The sequence below is a fragment of the Meles meles genome, chromosome 1 (assembly GCF_922984935.1).
Source record: "Meles meles chromosome 1, mMelMel3.1 paternal haplotype, whole genome shotgun sequence".
Classification (NCBI taxonomy): domain Eukaryota; kingdom Metazoa; phylum Chordata; class Mammalia; order Carnivora; family Mustelidae; genus Meles; species Meles meles.
The window spans coordinates 107,589,712-107,609,951 of record NC_060066.1 but is presented as its reverse complement, the minus strand read 5'-3'; the positions used below and the strand labels follow the sequence as shown (position 1 = coordinate 107,609,951).

Here is a 20,240-nt window from a genome sequence, read left to right as displayed (position 1 = left end):
GCTTGTGGTTGGATTTCAAAACTCCAATCTTAAAGGAGATTTCATCATGTAAATCCATTCTTTCCTCTGGATTAGGATCACTGCACTCTGACTAGTGCCCTTTGTCCCAGAAAAACAGTCCTACAACTGCACAGTGAGTGGAATCTATGGTGTGGCACCACAGAAAAGCAGTGAACAAGTTATCCACTTGCTGCCAGTGCCTTCATCCCCTGCCAATGAAAGTCTGTTTACTGGTGCCTGCAGGGCCTTTTGTTCTTGGAGAGGCATATACCTTCTTTCAAATGTACTCCAGGAAGGAGAATGATCTCTCCCTGTGTGACCCAGGGGATCCCTGTACCTCTTTGTGCATGCTCCTGGGCTAGATCCCCCTTTCTCCCTAGGAGCATAGGCTATAGTTTTGCTCTGGTTAAATTTGTGTATTTCCAAACCCACAGAGTTTGAGCTACACTCACTGTTTGCAAAAAACCTGCTACGCTCAGTCCCATCTCGCCAGTTCCTTGCTCAAAGCATGGGCTCTCTTTCTACCTTGAGCACACATTGTATGTCTGCTTCATTAGCAAATAACCTAAAAGAAATATTTCAAACTAAAGATAAGAGTAAGAATCCTCTTCAGTTCTGTTCCCATACTCTGAACTGCAACCTTGCACATACTAAAAGCATGAGGGAAAGTTTGTGATTTTCTGAAATATCCTTCATCAGGATGATTTGTAATTCTTGATGTAACAAAAACATATATAACCTTGTATTAAACATTTCTTCTCTAGAGCATTACATGTTTTTATTTTCCCTTTAGTCTGATGTGAATGTACTAGTGTCTCAACTATTCCAAGACTATCTTTAGATTTGCTGGTCTGTTTAAATTCTTTTGCATTTACATAATTTTATAAGTTATGAGTGTCTCACCTAATGTGTAACCTAAATATAAACTGATTTTTTTTTTAGCTTGTGAGTTCAAGATGACATCAGGACAAATTTATTTGCCCAAGTCACAGTAGCTGGAAATGATCGACTATTTAAATAGTCACAAATTAGCTCCACATAATTTCATGGCATCTCCAGAGGGATGTGTCACATGGTTATAGAGGCACCTATGTCACCACATAGCCTTCATCATCACACAGTGCACCTGACTTCTCTTATCCTGACCCCATCCACATCTTCAATATTCACCCAGCTCAGAGGAGTTAATGAACCTTCCTTCCTCACTATTCTGCTATGAAACATCCTCTATTTAACATTTTTCATTAAATTCCTAGCTTTCTATTTTCACATGATGATACTAATAGCAGGGCCTCTTCTATAATGTCTTAATATATGTGGGGACATCTGAGACTCTTGTAGGGATCTCTTTAGGAGTTGAGAGTATTTATGTGCTATGGTTTTAGGATTGGGGTTTGCATTGAAACTCTCAAACTAAGAAAAATCACAAACTGACATCTTATTAAAGCTTGAATCCTATGGAATATTTTCAGTGGCTGTGAGGAGATACTTTACCATCCCAAAATGCTAGACACCATCTAAATTGGTATATGGTGGGGCACCTGGGTGGCTCAGTGGGTTAAAGCCTCTGCCTTCAGCTCAGGTCATGATCCCAGGGTCCTGGGATCGAGTCCCACATCAGGCTCTCTGCTCAGCAGGGAGTCTGCTCCCCCTCTCTGCCCACCTCTCTGACTACTTGTGATCTCTTTCTCTGTCAAATAAATAAATAAAATCTTTTAAAAAATAAATTGGTATATGGATGAGGATCTGGGATCAAATATTCTCATATTAGAAGACTAGGTAGTATTTTCACACTTCCTCACATCATTTTTTTGGAGATGCTGAGACACTTGTCCTAGAGAAGGTTTATACATTCCTGTCCTCTCATGGTCTGGTCCCTTAGAATAGGGAGAAGAGTTTTGTGTTTCCTTCATTTCTTATTCTTGATGTACTGAGGTTTACCTCCTCTGAGTGCAGTCAAAAGACGATGCATCAGAAATAAGCAGGGTTCCCTCATAGCACTGACACTCAGGGAGCTGACCTCCTGGACAGGAAGGAGCTACCCAGCCATGGCCTCACAGCTGTGCTTCTGCTATCAAGGACATGTGCTTGGTCTGCAGGCCTGTGGAGCAGCTTCTCTGGGAGATGTATGAGGTCCTGTGAAGAGGAAGTTCCTCACTGACATGGATCTCAAATTAGCAAGAAACAACTTCAGCACTAAAACAACTCCTTCTCAGGTGCCTGGGTGGCTCAGTTTGTTAAGCAACTGTCATCACTTCAGGTAATGATCCTGAAGTACCAGGAATCAAGTCCCACATCAGGCTCCAGATCCATGGGGAGTCTGCTTCTCCCTCTGACCTTCTCCCCTCTCATCCTCTCTCTCAAATAAATAAGTAAAATATTTTAAAAAAACAAAACAACTCTTTATGACAAAAAAATTATTCAAATCATATATCTATCATTACAATTTTACATAGTCCTAATCACTTTTCCTTGGCTGTAGATGATAGTGTACTAGACTCAAATATGCAAATAGTTTGAGTTCAGATGACTTCGCTAAAAAAAAAAGTACACATTTTCAGCTCTGGGAAATTTATTTATTTGTTCCATCAACACCTAACTTTTTTCTCCTCCCTTTATTTGTGAAATTCCGTGCTGCCCCATGGATGCCATGAGGTCATCTGAGAGGCACAATCCCCGCAGATAGAGCTCTAGCACCAGTCCCCTACCCTTGCCCATATCTAACTGCTAGAAGCTCAGGAGGCAGTAATGGATTACATCTGAAGGTCATGGTCAGAGAGGGGCAGCCTGTGCAGATTAAATTACATTTATCACTTGTAATTTGTGTTATGATTTATTCATTTGTCCGTGTGTCCATCTTGGTAGACTTCTGAATATAAGAAGATAATTCTTTCATATCTATACCTGTTCCCAGGAGGGTATGTGAACAGAGGAAGGAAACAAAGAAGGAAGGAAGGGAAGGAGGGAGGGAGATAGGAAGGCAGGCAGGCAGGCAGGCAGGAAGGGTGTTAGGCTCTGAGTAGGTCCCAAGGGTATGTATGTGGACCGTCATCATGTTTCCTGGTTGAACATCATCCATTGGACATTATGCAAGTGCCCAGGAAAAAGGCTGAAAGCCTAGTCCTGGGAGTGTGCCAGGCTGTCACCTCCCCTGGTTGTGAAAGCAGCAGCATGATCCTGCCCTGCATCATATCCCGGCCCTGCATCATAACCCCTCCATGCCCCTGCACAGGATAAAAGGGATCCGGCCCTGGCCTCCTCATCCACAGCCTCCTCAGGAACAGCCTTGTCCTGCTTCCTCAGCATCCCGTGAGTATCCCCTAAGATGCGTATGCTGGGAAGACAAGCCAGATCTGAACAGGATACGCAGGAAGGGGCCCAGACAGTGGGCAGCAGTGGTGAGAGGCATGATGGTAAGGAAAGAGTCACTGAGGCACCTGTCAGGGGGCTGTGAACCCCCAAAGCCACAGGTCTTCAGGATTCCTTCCATTCTTGTTCTGAGTATGTTGTCAGGGGTGCACACAGATCCATCTGGCATCCAAGTGCACATGTCCCCTGCATGTCCCCATTTCTGTCCCACGGAGCTTGGTTTAGAAAGCAGCTTGGTCATGGAGACAAGTGTTTGACCCACAGGGAGGGGAATGTGCCTGAAGTTTCCATAATGTTTCTTTTATTCGTTGAAGGTCAAATTTCTGCAGAGATGTCCTGCCAGCAGAGCCAGCAGCAGTGCCAGCCCAAGTGTCCCCCATCACCCAAGTGTCCCCCAAAGAGCTCAGCACAGTGCTCCCCCCAAGCCCCTGCTGGTTGTGCTCCTGGCTTTGGGAGAGGCTGTGGCCCCAGCTCAGAGGGCGGCTGCTGCCTGAGCCACCACAGGCACCACAGATCCCACAGATGCTGGCTCCATAGCTCTGACCCCTGTGACAGTGGCAGTGAGAGGCAATCTGGGGTCTCTGGGTGTGGCCATGGCTCTACGGACTGTTGCTGATCTGGGCTTCTGATGCTGTGACAGACAATCTTAGAGGAAACAAGAATCCATGGGGACCAGAAAAAGCCACCTGAGACACAGCCTTTCCAAGATCCCCTATTCGCACTTGCCCAGGCTGAGAGGGTATGAACTCTCTCCAGAAGGCTCTCTCCACCTGGTCTAGGATTGCACAGTCCCTGCCCCACTGTACCTGCCAGTGACTGGCAGCACTTTGGCCTGATCTTGTGAAAAAATAAATCTTCTGTCCCTCATTATCACAGGTGGTTTGTGTGTCATTTCACTCTGTCCCTCCACAGGGGACCTATTTTGTGTCCATCCGTCTGTTCCCCACTGCCTTACCAGAGGATGGCAAATCATAGACCTAGACAAGAAAAAATAGAGGGTAGTTGGTGTTTTTATGCTGCACTGCTGTGCAGTGGGTGAGAAATAGACAGATAGGCAGCTCTTACCCTGGGACGTCTGTACTTCCAAGGGACATTTGTCAGCATTGAGAGACATTTTTAGTTGCCAGGGTCTCATACTACTGTCATCCGGTGAGGGGAAGGCATGGATGCAGTTACACATACCACGAAGCACCACACAGTCCCACCATACCCATCACAGGGAATCATCTGGATCAAAATGCAGAGGTTGCAAATCGTTAGAATAGGATAAAGGGGAGTGAAAAGGAAGGAATGGCCTCAAGACAAACAACCATCTGCTCAGTAAAAATCCCAGAAACAGCTTGGACAGGGGTAGGCAGAAGAGGAAGTGAGAATTAGAATTAAATCTAAGAAGTTATGGCTTAGAGAGAGAGATGGGTCAGAAAATGTGATATTGTGAAGTGTGATAATGTGAAGACTGGATTAGGAGACAGGGAATCAGGATGTGAGAAGTGTTTCCAGGAGAATAGATTGGCCTAATTATAAGAAGAAAAACTTAACTGGTACTTGTCATATGCACCACCACTAAATGACTTACATGAATTCATTTAATATCCTAAACAACCCATAAGGTAGGTGCTTTTAAGAATCAGATTTTACAAATGGGGAAACTAAAGATCCAGACAGTTTTGTACCAGGACTGAAACCACACAGCCAGTAGGTGGTGCAGCTGTTGGGCTGCTGAGGCCATGCTCAGAGGGACTTTCCACTTGGTCTTCCCCCTCCCCCCACCTGCCACTTTTCAAGGGAATCTTTGAAACAATGACTTTTTTTTTTTTTCACTTAGCATTTATGTTGGCATGCTTGAATTTTGTTTTTATTTTTGTTTTATTATTATTATTATTTTAGATCTGCAGAGTTAAGAGCCCAATCATGTGTTATAATTTCAGTAAAACTTAAGGGTTTTTTTTTTACTCTCCTATACTCAGGACCTAGGTATGAAATTCAATTGCCCCTATGTTGGGATCATCTGCTTAAAGATAAGTCTCACTCACATAACAAATAACATGGAGGACATGGGGAGATGGAGAGGAGAAGGGATTTGAGGGAAATTGGAAGGGGAGGTGAACCATGAGAGACTATGGACTCTGAAAAACAACCTGAGGGTCTAGAAGGGGTGGGGGGTGGGAGGTTGGGGGAACAAGGTTGTGGGTATTAGTTAGGGCATGTGTTGCATGGAGCACTGGGTGTGGTGCAAAAACAATGAACACTGTTAGGCTGAAAAGAAATAAAAAAAAAAATAATAAGTCTCACTCTATCTACCAGACTGTTGAAATATTGGGGTAAAGAGTATTCCATCCAAGCTATTCAAATGGTCCTTAGAATAAGCCAAAGGAACATCATAGAACCTGAACTAAATTCAAATTCAAATCTTGGCAGAAATCAGTGTAGGGCAGGATATATGAAGCAAACAATAATACTGTGTAGCACTTTGGGAGTACATTGAATTATTATGAAAGGTTTTTGTCTTAGGAAATATTAAACTAGTTGTTTATTTTCACTTTAACATCCAAGGATGCAGACTTTCTAAAATCTTTGGGATTTAATTTTTTTAAAAAGCCTCCCAAAAAGTTTTCTATGAGACATATTCTGACCGTGTGTAAGCCACTCTCCAGCTCAGTGTTATTTACTAAGATAGAAACCAGAGCTACCAGGCCTGGATCTATCACCATGAACTACTTGTTCCTCAAAACCTAGGAAAAAATTCCTGGATACTGTTCCACCATGGGACCAAAACAGTATGGAATCATGGTGAAAATATGCCTCAAAAATTTTCAGGATAAATAGACCTGACTGAGAGATCAGAATCAAAAGACAGAAGGTTGGTAAGCCCAGAGTCACAAAACTCACAGATTTGGATAGAACCACCACATTTATTCAGAAGCTGAGTGAGGACCACAGCATGGAGCATGACTGGAAGGTATAGGCTGCATTCGTAACAGCACACCAGCTATCAGAGAAAAAGGACTCAGCTTTTGAAGAAACAAACCCTGATATCCACCAAGTACTATAGAATGAGGCTTGAAGTCTCAGAAGCACCTGTTGGTTTCAAGTTCTCAATACAAAATGTCTAAGAATTCCTACAGTCAAGAAGTACACTTAGAAGAAGGAAGAAATAGGATTTGAACAAACTCATGAAGTTTGGACCTGTACTACCAAGACAAAGAAAGCCAGAAATTATGCAGTTTAAGATGCTCCCCTAAAACAGAAGCCCAACAGTTGAGAGTTCAATAGGTGGAGAGAGGCCCTAGTTCTCATCAGGAGAATACCCCCAAAACCCCAGTCCAGGACTCAACAGTCAATAATCAATTGATTCTAATGTCCTTGCACCATTGTGATTATTTCCAAGATTTTTCTAATTCTAGATCTTTCCTAATTGCTCACAATACCGTGAAGGTTATAATACAATAAGAATTATATGTGCGGGGGCGCCTGGGTGGCTCAGTGGGTTGGACCGCTGCCTTCGGCTCGGGTCGTGATCTCAGGGTCCTGGGATCGAGTCCCGCATCGGGCTCTCTGCTCGGCGGCGAGCCTGCTTCTCTCTCTCTCTCTCTCTCTCTCTCTCTCTGCCTGCCTGTCTACTTGTGATCTCTCGCTGTCAAATAAATAAATAAAATCTAAAAAAAAAAAAAAAAAAAAAAAAAAAAAAAAAAAAAAAAAAAAAAGAATTATATGTGCGTATATATACGCAAAGAAAAAGAAAACTACAGCAGGCTTGAAGTGGGTAATTTTTGTTTATGTTTTTGTTCATCTATAGTTTGTTTCCCACAATGGATGTGTGTTACTTGTATAATAAAAAAAGTTATTAGAATAAAAAAAATCAATTGATTAAAAATATTTATTGAGCATCTAGTATGTGCAGATAATCACTGTAGGTCTGAAGATACAATGGAGAACAAGAAAGACAATCCCCTTATTTGTTTGAAATGCATTAGAGTAAGCCACAAACAGCCCTCTATCTAGCTGTCTTCCCATACTTTTGGATTGGGGAGGCAGTGGTGTACATTTAATTAACACAGTGAGGAACTCCAACCTGGGAAAAATATTGAGGCTTAAACATACTGGCTTTGCTGGTGGTAAAAATTTCATGTGGTGACTTCTTGCTTTCATATCACAGGCAATTGTCAAGTAAGAATAAGGGATGGATAGTTCACTGTAATGAGGAGCCTGATAGTGCACATAGGCCACAGTCCTACACAGGCCACAGTCCTCATGCTTTCCTGATTTCCCTCTCTCACACCTTCCGAAGTCCCAGTGAAAAACCATGCTTTTGCCAGTACTTTGATGGTACTTTGATTTTCTCCCTTTTATACCATATTTAAGCATCTCAAAGTGGGTGGTCACAACCACAGGTCTTCCTGTGGCAGAATAAACAGACACATTTACTATTAATAACACTTTATCAAAATTATCATTTTTAATTATAACTGTGATATAAAATATCTATTCTTAAGCACAATTATATTTCAGAAGGAAATACATCTCAAGTGTTATAACAAAATGGATAAAACAATTTTACACAACTGATTTAAATGCAGTTTCTCAAACATTAGGCAAACACCTCAGTTGCATCATGCCAAGTGTACAGAATAACACTACCACATATGTTAGTTGTTATTCACCTTCTACCAATTATATAACTCACCTTTCAGCTAAATTCTCCATGCTAGTCTAGTCTAAATGAATCACCTCCTCCTCTGAACTACTCCTAAAACCTGAAACTCAGAAACACAGAGTGAGTGATTTCTTGACATGTCATTCATTAGATATAGGTTAGTTTCTTATTTCTGTCTCTGACTTCAATTCTAAGAATCTAGGGTCCATTGTTGTAACCTTTTCTCTCCCTAAACACCTCCACCTTAAGACAGCTGTCATCTAAAAAGACAAAAAAAAAAAAACAAAAAAAAAAAAACAAAAACATAGCCAAAGGGTCTAACTTTATTACCAATGCTCTTAATGTATATAACACTCTAGGCCCTTCTATCAGCTATATCTGCCCTCAATCAGTAGCTTTACTACCTCTCTCTTTGTGGGGATCTCTCTGACTCCTGGGTTTCACAAATTCCTCCCAGTGGCCCCACCTGAACCAGGTGAAGATGGAGCTAAGGGAATCTCAACAGAAGATGACTTGCATTTTGAGAAGAACAAAGAAACATCCCAATGATAGTTTCTGATTGCTTTGAATTTGGAACTTACCAAAGTAGCTATTGGGGTTACTTCTCAACTGTTGCCTCAAAAGACTCAAGATTTCATCCATTTAGCCAAAACTGGCACTTGTCCTTGTTTCTGGAGAATCATAAAATGTGTAAAATAATTGTCCATTTCTGCAAGAGATTTGAACTGTTTTGTCCTCCATGTTAGGCTGTAAGCTCCCTGAGGGCCGAGATGGAGTCTGCCTTGCTCCTTACTATATTCCTAGTACTGTCCACAGGGCCTGGGACAAAGATCATGCTCCACAACAACTCTTTGAATAAAAAATATATGGAAATAAATGACCTAAAGTAACTGCAGTGTGCAGAGCCCTCCCCCTAATCTGGCATTTTTCTGGGCCCAACACCACTGGCAAACCTGGAGATCATAGAATGGGTCATGTTGTCACTACACTACTTCACTCTTTAACCATACCACCCAGTATGGTAAAAGTATATTTCTATCATTCCTCCTTATGAGTGCCTTATTCTGAACAGTAACCACTGGTAGGACCCAACAGTGTTAGTGAAACGGCCCCTGAGTCTGAAATGAAACCGTCACTCACCCTCTTCCCGGTTTACCACCATGAGGCACCAAGTTCTCTGTCTCAGGGCAACTCATTCTCCCACAGATGTTTTTAATAAAATAACTTTAAAACTTTCTGTGTTTCAAATACAATGATTTGAAAAGTAGAGCAAAAAAATAAGAGGAAATTAAATCCCCATATTAATGTAGGCTTTAAAATTCATAGAAGAATTAAAGACATTTACAATAAGATCATTTTATTTAAAACATCATAAATGAATATTTATATTGCTTTATAACCTATTTAATCAATTATAAATAGGTCATGAACAGTTTTTCATGTCATAAAATAAGTAACATAACTTGATAGAAAAATATGTATTTTTAAATAGGATTGTTAAATTTTTGGTTATGTTCTTGACAGTTATTTTTTTGTTGAAAATGTAGCAAATGTAGTAGAACAAATAGTAAATTTGAATGAGAAAAAACTTCAGTTTACATAAATAGATCATACTCAAACTTCATATACTATAAGGTCTGTGAAAGCTTTCTACTTATGAAAACTCAACCTAGCCCAATGACTTTTTCCCAGGAACCCTGATGTGGTTCCTGGGTGCCATGAGTCTTCTCAGATAGGGTCTCAGCTCTCTTATTCCATTGCTATATCTTCTCATCTCATTCCAGAAGCTTAGGAGACAGTAAGTGATTACATCTGGATGTGCCAGATGTGCTCTCGGTTGCATGCAGTGTAGATAAAGGCTGACACTGAGACCATGACCTCATGCCTGAAGATGTTATGCACAGTTGCACTGAGCATTTAGCTGTGATATTTGACTCCATATTTACAAATATATGAGTATCATTGTATGTGTGTCTATTACTCTTCCTGTCAGACGGTGATTTCCAAGAACAGAAAAGTGTCATATTCATCCATATGTGCCTAGTTTTCAGCAAAGTCCTTAGACAAAATTTGTGTTAAGAAGTGTGAACTGGGGGGCACATGGGTGGCTCAGTCACTAAGCATCTGCCTTTGGCCCAGATCATGATCCTAGGGTTTTGGGATTGAGCCCTACATTGGGCTCTCTGCTTGGTGGGAAGCCTGCTTCTCCCTCTCCCACTCCCTCTACTTGTGTCCCCTCCCTCCCTGTGTCTCTCTCTGTCAAATAAATAAATGAAATATTAAAAAAAAAAAAGAAGTATGAATTGGGGTGCCTGGTTGGCTCAGATGGCTAAGCATCTGACTTTGGCTCAGGTCACAATCTCCAGGTCCTGGGATTGAGCCTCACATTGTGGGGCTCCCAGCTCAGCAGGGAGTCTGCTTCTCCCTCTCCCTTTACCTCTCCCCCTACTTGTGTTTTCTCTGTCTCTCTCCTTCTCAAATGAACAAAAAAATCTTAAAAACAAAGAAAGAAATGTGAGCTGAATGAAGATGTAAGGAAGGTAGCATGGCAACCCCTTCTAGGCCTGAGTGAGATGAAGGTAGACAGCATGCAGACTTCCTATTTCCCTTTGTCAGATGTCCTACTAAGTCACAGGAAGGTGAATAATGGAACGACAGTCCTGGGAGGGTCACCTCCCCTGGTTGTGAAAGCAGCAGCATGCTCCTGCCCTGCATCATATCCCGGCCCTGCATCATAACCCCTCCATGCCCCTGCACAGGATAAAAGGGATCCGGCCCCGGGCTCCTTATCCACAGTCTCCTCAGGAACAGCCTTGTCCTGCTTCCTCAGCATCCCGTGAGTATCCCCTAAGATGCGTATGCTGGGAAGACAAGCCAGATCTGAACAGGATACGCAGGAGGGGCCCAGACAGTGGGCAGCAGTGGTGAGAGGCATGATGGTAAGGAAAGAGTCACTGAGGCACCTGTCAGGGGGCTGTGAACCCCCAAAGCCACAGGTCTTCAGGATTCCTTCCATTCTTGTTCTGAGTATGTTGTCAGGGATGCACACAGATCCATCTGGCATCCAAGTGCACATGTCCCCTGCATGTCCCCATTTCTGTCCCACGGAGCTTGGTTTAGAAAGCAGCTTGGTCATGGAGACAAGTGTTTGACCCACAGGGAGGGGAATGTGCCTGAAGTTTCCATAATGTTTCTTTTATTCGTTGAAGGTCAAATTTCTGCAGAGATGTCCTGCCAGCAGAGCCAGCAGCAGTGCCAGCCCAAGTGTCCCCCATCACCCAAGTGTCCCCCAAAGAGCTCAGCACAGTGCTCCCCCCAAGCCCCTGCTGGTTGTGCTCCTGGCTTTGGGAGAGGCTGTGGCCCCAGCTCAGAGGGCGGCTGCTGCCTGAGCCACCACAGGCACCACAGATCCCACAGATGCTGGCTCCATAGCTCTGACCCCTGTGACAGTGGCAGTGAGAGGCAATCTGGGGTCTCTGGGTGTGGCCATGACTCCAGGAACTCTTGATGATCTGGGCTTATGATGCTGAGACAAGCTATTTGAGAGGAAATGGAAATCTATAATGCCTGGAAAAGCCCTGTGATATTCAGTCTTCTCTAAATCTCCCGATCTCCCTTTCCTGGCTGAGCAGCTGAAATGTTCATGGATGTGGGAGGAAGGGTGAGCTCTGCAGAAGGCTCTGTTTGTGTGTCTGTTCCAGGGGCCCATGGTCTTCCCCTTCCCTGTGCCTCACATTATTACTACCTGTATCTGACTAGGTAGAAAAATAAAGCTTCTTGTCACACCAACTGCTTCTCCTTTGACTGCCCTGCTCAAGGGTACTCAGTGAGTCCCCTCCCTGAATTCCTGTAGGCCTAGCATGTCAGCACCAAGACTAATCCTAGTGTGGGTCTAGGATGTTAAATTGTCATGTTTCTCACACAGAGTGGCCTTGGTAACGTCAGGGTAGGGGTGTGGAGAGGGGCTGCCAGCTATGATCTGACTTTTCTTGTGTGATGTGGTAGAGAGTGACCATGTGACACTGGAATCCCCATTTCTGTTGAGGGTAGTATAGAGGATCAGAAATTGAGAAAAATGAGACCAAATAGGAGGCAGAAAGGAAGGTTTAAGGGAGGAATATCAAGTTAAACTACAAATGATGAGTTTGAGAGAGAGAGGTAAGCTGCAAAGTTAACAATTCCAAAAAAATATGGAGTTAAAGGTTTTTCCTGAGAATGCCTCAGGTGTTCAATATGTGAGGGGCTCTAAGCTCTGAGAAAACAGAAAAAAGATAACATGGGCAATGTCTCATAAGGTTACAGGTTGGATACCTGTAAATTTCTTTCAAGAGATCTCAGATAGACTGGAACTGATTTTCATTATTTTTTGGCTGTTGAATATTACTTTTCAATGTCAACAACATCAAAGAGTCATAGCCATAGAGTCATATGGGGTCCCAAGTTGGGGAGTTTCTGCCCAAACTTTGGAATAAGACATTTATCTATAGCAAACTGAAGTGATCATTCTTGATGAGAAGCAAGCATGCTGTTTCACTTGGATCACTATATTTTTGAAATAATGGTACAGAAAACTAGAGGCCTATTAAACCTAAGCCATGATGGTTCTTTTTTTAAAAAAATATTTTATTTATTTGACAGAGAGAAATCACAACTAGGCAGAGAGGCAGGCAGAGAGAGAGGAGGAAGCAGGCTCCCCACAGAGCAGAAAGCCCGATGTGGGGCTTGATCCCAGGACCCCGGGATCATGACCTGAGCCAAAGGCAGAGGCTTTAACCCACTGAGCCACCCAGGCGCCCTGCCATGATGGTTCTTGAATTGACTTCAAAAGGATGAAAGGAAATGTGACTGTGATTACAGGCAAAGTGGGAATTTTTGAGAGAAGTCAGAGTTTGAGCATGGTAATTCCAGACAGAGGACAAAATCTATCTGAAACTTTGGGAATTCAACTGGATAAAATATATTTTGTCATTTCATTTTTAAATAAGTAACAATTTGAAAATTAGTTTTGCTCCAATATTCGTAGATACATAACTTTTTTTAAATAACTTTTTATTTTTTATTAACATATAATGTATTATTAGCCCCAGGGGTACAGGTCTGTGAATCACCAGGTTTACACACTTCACAGCACTCACCATAGCACATACCTTCCCCAATGTCCATAACGCAACCACCCTCTCCCTACCCTCTTCCTCCCAGCAACCCTCAGTTTGTTTTGTGAGATTAAGAGTCTCTTATGATTTCTCTCCCTCCCGATCCCATCTTTTTTCATTTATTCTTTTCCTACTCCCAAACACCCCACATTACCTCTCAACTTCCTCATATCAGGGAGATCATATGATAATTGTCTTTCTCTGATTGACTTATTTCACTAAGCAAAATTCCCTCTAGTTCCATCCATGTTGTCACAAATGGCAAGATTTCATTTCTTTTGATGGCTGCATAGTATTCCATTGCATATATATACCACCTCTTCTTTATCCATTCATCTGTTGATAGACATCTAGGTTCTTTCCATAGTTTGGCTATTGTGGACATTGCTGCTATAAACATTTGGGTGCATGTACCCCTTTGGATCACTTCATTTGTATCTTTAGGGTACATACCCAGTAGTGCGATTGCCTTGTCATAGGGTAGCTCTATTTTCAACTTTTTGAGGAACCTCCACGCTATTTTAAAGAGTGGTTGCAGCAGGTTGCATTCCCACTAGCAGTGTAGGAGGGTTCCCCTTTCTCCACATCCTTGCCAGCATCTGTCATTTCCTGACTTGTTAATTTTAGCCATTCTGAATGGCATGAGGTGGTATCTCATCGTGGTTTTGATTTGTATTTCCCTGATGCTGAGTGATGTGGAGCACTTTTTCTTGTGTCTGTTGGCCATCTGGATGGTTTCACTTATTTGTGGAGCATAACAAATAACATGGAGGACATAGGGAGATGGAGAGGAGAAGGGAGTTGAGGGAAATTGGAAGGGGAGATGAACCATGAGAGACTATGGACTCTGAAAAACAATCTGAAGGTTTTGAAGGGGCGGGGAGGGGGTGAGAGGTTGAGGGAGCCAGGTGGTGGTTATTATGGAGGGCAAGTATTGCATGGAGCATTCGGTGTGGTGCATAAACAATGAATTATGTTATGCTGAAAAGAAATAAAAAAAATAATGTCCTATCAAAGACACCAAAGGGTTTTGCCTGTATTATATTAAATTATTTCATTCTAGGAAATTAAAATAAAATACAGTGGAAAAATATACACAACTACTATATAACTACCAGAAACACTGGCAAAATTTAATCAGTCACCTCTATTACCAGTCACATCATTATTATTTACATCAAATGTTATTCAAATCTTATCTTCCCTTTCCCCCAAAGCTTTCTGGCCAACATGACATGAGCATCCCTATCTCTGACCTGTGTCTGTGTCACTTTGATCGATAGCACGGTCAAACAACATCCTTAGATTTACAAGTCTTGTCTTTTCAGCAGGTGCAGAGTGCTGATCTCTGGCTCTGCTTTTAATTCTAATATCTCTGGATCATTTTGCCTACTAAATTTTGAGTCTTGTTTTTATTTTTTTTTTAGACATTCCCAGCTTTATCTTACTATTTAAAAGAAAAGAAGGAGGATGGGATGTCTGACTCCAATGCCCATGTTCTTAGCTAGCACACTGTTCTGCCTCCCTTTCTCTTAGTTTGTTTCCCTTTCATATTCAACTTCCTTCAGATGGCAGCTTTATTTCCTCCTTCTTCCATGAAATGTCTGGCCCAGCCACTCCTGGCTCTTGAGTCTGCTGTGTTCTTTTTAATCACCCTAGCTGGGCCATTGCAAGACATCTCATATAGACATCCCTATACTCAAAAGCCATTTTGAAGGCCAAAGTCCTCACTCATCACGACAAGTGAAACCAATGACAACATCAGGACACTTCACTCCCATCAGGGCAATGGGGAATTGATAGTCATAGGCTCTGACATAAGTCTCCTGGACTTCCCACACACTTACATTATAGCAGGTATAATTCTAACTCATAATAAGTTCATTACTTGTCTATATGATGCCTGTTACATGGTAAGATTCTTAAGGATGGGAACTATGTCTTCTACATTTCTGAAATGTGTACTCACTACATGTTTGAATAAATAAATAAGGGAGAATGAATGAATAACTAGCCTCCAAATGTCCTGAGGGTAAGGGCCAGATATTTGGGACATATAGGGACTTCTCTTCTCTCTTCTATCAGAAAAAAAAAATAAAAAATCTGACCATCTAATGTTGAAGGGCTGGGCTGGAGAGTTTGAAGATCTGCCACTCAGATAATAAGTTATCACTGTCACTAGTCTCCAAGTCTCAGTAAGACTAAATCAAAGGAGGAACAAAGAAAATTTGGGGTTTGGTCAATAATCACCATAAGTCAAGTCATCTCTGCCTGAGACACTCTGTCTGAGACCCTGCTGCTTTTATATGATCTAAATTGTGGGCTGAGGTTTAAGGGTCAGGATCTGCAATAGTGGTAAAAGTGCAAGAGGACTGATTTATAGTTATACGTATTAGGGTCCGTGATCAAAGGAATGAGACCGACACAAAGCGAAAAATAAGCAAAGCTTTATTTCGTGCCATGCATCAGAAACCAAACTGCATCAGAAACCAAACTGCATCAGAAACCAAACTGCATTAGTAACCAAACTGCATTAGAAACCAAACTGACCGGTAGGTGCCCGAGCCTTGCTGGGGACCACCGCCTCCCAGTCACTGGGATCCCTCCTGGAGGCCCCCTGCCCCACCCTCACCATATCACAGGCCCCCTCCCAGTGAAGCTGCACCGTTGGCTGCTGAGAGGCTGCTCCTGGTGGCGCACTGCCCGAGGCGGCGTGGCTGCCGCTGCTCTTGCTAAAAAAAAAAAAAAACCTCCCCCTCCAGCCTCACAGACCATCTTTTATAGTGGTGGTTGAGCCCGGTCCACACACAGGTGGCCAATCGGATTTCAACCTACCACAGTTAATATATGCACACCCCTCTAATTGAATATGGCTATCTGGCCTGGCCCGCCCCTATATCCGGGGTTTGCAAGTAACTTCCTTTTGCTAACCAGGCCCCTACAATATGTACATTTATGTTTATATATAAATGTGATGCAGTGGTTTACTTTACTCTTTATTTCCTCTGGTATCACTGGGCTGAGATGTCCTGCCAAGATAAACCATCAGCAGTGTCAGCCCCTCCCAACTGCTTAACCTTCAAGTATCCTTAAGAAGTTTACCTTTATGTCTCTTTCTGTTGTGGTTCAGTTTTGGAGAAAGCTGCTACCTGGGCCACTATAGGACCCAAAGATGCCACTGACAGCACCAACAGAACATTTTGGAGGCCACAGGTGCTTCCACAGCTCTGGGGACACCTATTGTCCTGGGTCATAAGGACCACCGAGCATCATTGTTGGAGGAATCAGAGGAGCAAATGCCTATCCCAGTCTGGCACTTCTCTTCCTCTTTTCCTCTGTGCCAAATCTAGGGCTGAGTTGTCAAGATGGCACTCTGAAGGGTCTGAACTATCTCATGAAGCTCATTCCTTTTGCTTTCCAGAGGTCTGTGTTACTCCCAATTTATGCCACTCTTTCTAGCCTTGTGGAGTTATTAAAATTCTCCACTTGAGCATCCTCTGATTGTGGGTTGCATTTGTACCACTCCACTACCTACCTTCTCCTTCTCAGATAATCCAAAGGTTTTCCCTCCCCCTTTGCTGCCAAAGAACAGCCCTGCACTGCATGTGATGGGGACCAAAGGACCAGAGGAGGGGGAGGAAGTAGGTTTTCCTCCACTCAAAGGGAGTGTCTGGAAACTGGGTCAGGTAAAAAAAAATCAGGAAACATCAGGGAAAGTCTTCATGTGTTTTGACACTCATGTGAGCAGGACTCTCCAGTCATGGGACATCTTTGCTGCCTCCACTTCCTCCTCTTCATGGAACTCCTTCCCATAGACCCAAACTGTCCTGCATCTGCCATACTCACACACTTAGAAACTCTTGTTGGTGAGCTTTCTTTCTGTGCCCTTATTTCAAATCCTTCACTTTTTACACACTATGACCCTTCCTTTCTCATTCTTCATTTGATTGCTGGCTTCCTGCTTTTCTCCTCTATCCACTTTGGCCTTGTTATTTGCTCACTTCTGATTCCCTGTCCCTGTCAACAGGTCATTCAGTCAGGGAACCCAGAATTATGTTCTTACAGAAACTCCATGACCAGACCCTGGGCCTGCCAACATCACATCAGATCTCCCCTCATTTCACACACACTCATCCATCCTCACCAATACCTCTGCCTAACCCACCTCTTAACCTAATGCACAAACCCCTAAAGGGTTGAGTTGGGGTTGGGGGTGGTTATGAGCCGCTGTGTTTCTGTTCTTGAGGCAGACTTCTTTTTTTTTTTTCAACAAGTCTCTGCAATTTACTTTTTTTTTTTATTTGTTTATTTACAGAATACAGTGTTCATTGTTTTGGCATCACACCCAGTGCTCCATGCAGTATGTGCCCTCCCTATTACCCACCACCTGGCTCCTCAACCTACCACCCCCCCCCCGCCCCTTCAAAACCCTCTGGTTGTTTTTCAGAGTCCATAGTCTCTCATAGTTCATCTCCCCTTCCAGTTTCCCTCAACTCCCTCTCCTCTCCATCTCTCCATGTCCTCCATGTTATTTGTTATGCTCCACAAATAAGTGAGACCATATGATACTTGACTCTCTCTGCTTGACTTATTTTGCTCAGCATAATCTCTTCCAGTCCCGTCCATGTTGCTACAAAAGTTGGGTATTCATCCTTTCTGATGGAGGCATAATACTCCATTGTGTATATGGATCACATCTTCCTTATCCATTCATCCGTTGAAGGGCATCTTGGTTCTTTCCACAGTTTGGCGACCGTAGCCATTGCTGCAATAAACATTGGGGTACAGATGGCCCTTCTTTTCACTACATCTGTATCTTTGGGGTAAATACCCAGCAGTGCAATTGCAGAGTCATAGGGAAGCTCTATTCTTAATTTCTTCAGGAATCTCCACACTGTTCTCCAAAGTGGCTGCACTAACTTGCATTCCCACCAACAATGTAAGAGGGTTCCCCTTTCTCCAACATACGTTGTTTCCTGTCTTGCTAATTTTGGCCATTCTAACTGGTGTCAGGTGGTATCTCAATGTTGTTTTAATTTGAATCTCTCTGATGCCTAGTGATGATGAACATTTTTTCATGTGTCTGACAGCCATTTGTATGTCTTCGTTGGAGAAGTGTCTGTTCATATCTTCTGCCCATTTTTTGATATGATTATCGGCTTTGTGTGTGTTGAGTTTGAGAAGTTCTTTATAGATCCTGGATATCAACCTCTGTCTGTACTGTCATTTGCAAATATATTCTCCCATTCCGTGGGTTGCCTTTTTGTTTTGTTGACTATTTCCTTTGCTGTGCAGAAGCTTTTGATCTTGATGAAGTCCCAAAAGTTCATTTTTGCTTTTGTTTCCTTGGCCTTTGGAGACATATCTTGAAAGAAGTTGCTGTGGCTGATATCGAAGAGGTTACTGCCTATGTTCTCCTCTAGGATTCTGATAGATTCCTGTCTCACGTTGAGGTCATTTACCCATTTAGAGTTTATCTTTGTGTACAGTGTAAGAGAATGGTCGAGTTTCATTCTTCTACATATTGCTGTCCAGTTTTCCCAGCACCATTTATTGAAGAGACTGTCTTTTTTCCATTGTTTTTTTTTTTTTTTTCCTGTTTTGTCGAAGATTATTTCACCATAGAGTTGAGGGTCCATATCTGGGCTCTCCACTCTGTTCCACTGGTCTATGTGTCTGTTTTTATGCCAGTACCACGCTGTCTTGGTGATCACAGCTTTGTAGTAAAGCTTGAAATCGGGTAATGTGATGCCACCAGTTTTGTTTTTGTTTTTCAACATTTCCTTAGCAATTCGGGGTTTCTTTTGATTCCATACAAATTTTAGGATTATTTGCTCCAGCTTTTTGAAAAATACCGGTGGAATTTTGATCGGAATGGTATTAAAAGTATAGATTGCTCTGGGCAGTATAGACATTTTAACAATGTTTATTCTTCCGATCCAAGAGCATGGAACAGTCTTCCATCTTTTTGTGTCTTCTTCAATTTCTTTCATGAGTGTTCTGTAGTTCCTCGAGTACAGGTCCTTTACCTCTTTGGTTAGGTTTATTCCCAGGTATCTTATGGTTCTTGGTGCTATAGTAAATGGAATCAATTCTCTAATTTGGCTTTCTGTATTTTCATTGTTAGTGTATAAGAAATCCACTGATTTCTGTACATTGACTTTGTATCCTGCCACGTTACTGAACTGCTGTATGAGTTCTAGTAGTTTGGGGGTGGAGTCTTTGGGGTTTTCCATATAAAGAATCATGTCATCTGCGAAGAGAGAGTTTGACTTCTTCACTGCCAATTTGGACACCTTTTATTTCTCTTTGTTGTCTGATTGCCGCTGCTAGGACTTCTAATTCTATGTTGAACAAGCATGGTGAGAGTGGGCATCCTGGTTGTGTTCCTGATCTCAATGGGAAGGCTGCAAGCTTTTTTCCATTGAGGATGATATTTGCTGTGGGTCTTTCATAGATAGATTTTATGACGTTCAGGAATGTTCCCTCTATCCCTATACTTTGAAGCGTTTTAATCAGGAACGATGCTGGATTTTGTCAAATGCTTTTTCTGCATCAGTTGAGAGAACCATGTGGTTCTTCTCTCCTCTCTTATTGATTTGTTCTATCACATTGATTGATTTGCGAATGTTGAACCAACTTTGTAACCCAGGGATGAATCCCACCTGGTCATGGTGGATAATCTTTTTAATGTGCTGCTGGATCCTGTTAGTTAGGATCATGTTGAGAATCTTAGCATCCATATTCATCAGTGATATTGGTCTGAAATTCTCCTTTTTGGTAGGGTCTTTGCCTAGTTTGGGGATCAGGGTAATGCTGGCTTCATAAAAAGAGTCTGGAAGTTTTCCTTCTGCTTCAATTTTTTGGAAAAGCTTCAGGAGAATTGGTGTTATCTCTTCTTTGAAAGTTTGGTAGAATTCCCCCAGGGAATCCGTCAGGTCCTGGGCTCTTGTTTTTTGGGAGGTTTTTGATCACTGCTTCAATCTCGTTACTAGATATCGGTCTATTCAGGTTGTCAATTTCTTCCTGGTTCAATTTTGGGAGTTTGTAGTTTTCCAGGAATG

General features: G+C 42.4%; 1 protein-coding gene across 1 annotated transcript; it reads left to right on the top strand.

The window, feature by feature from the left end:
* The first annotated feature begins 3,700 nt into the window (after window positions 1–3,700).
* Window positions 3,701–3,985, top strand: LOC123938690 (late cornified envelope protein 3A-like). The gene has a single exon (XM_046000299.1). The coding sequence runs from the start codon at window positions 3,701–3,703 to the stop codon at window positions 3,983–3,985; it is 285 nt and encodes a 94-aa protein (XP_045856255.1).
* Window positions 3,986–20,240: the final 16,255 nt, after the last annotated feature.

What these genes read in the sequence shown, in the direction of transcription:
- LOC123938690 (XM_046000299.1), top strand. Translation starts at nt 3,701, where the DNA reads ATGTCCTGCCAGCAGAGCCAGCAGCAGTGCCAGCCCAAGTGTCCCCCA.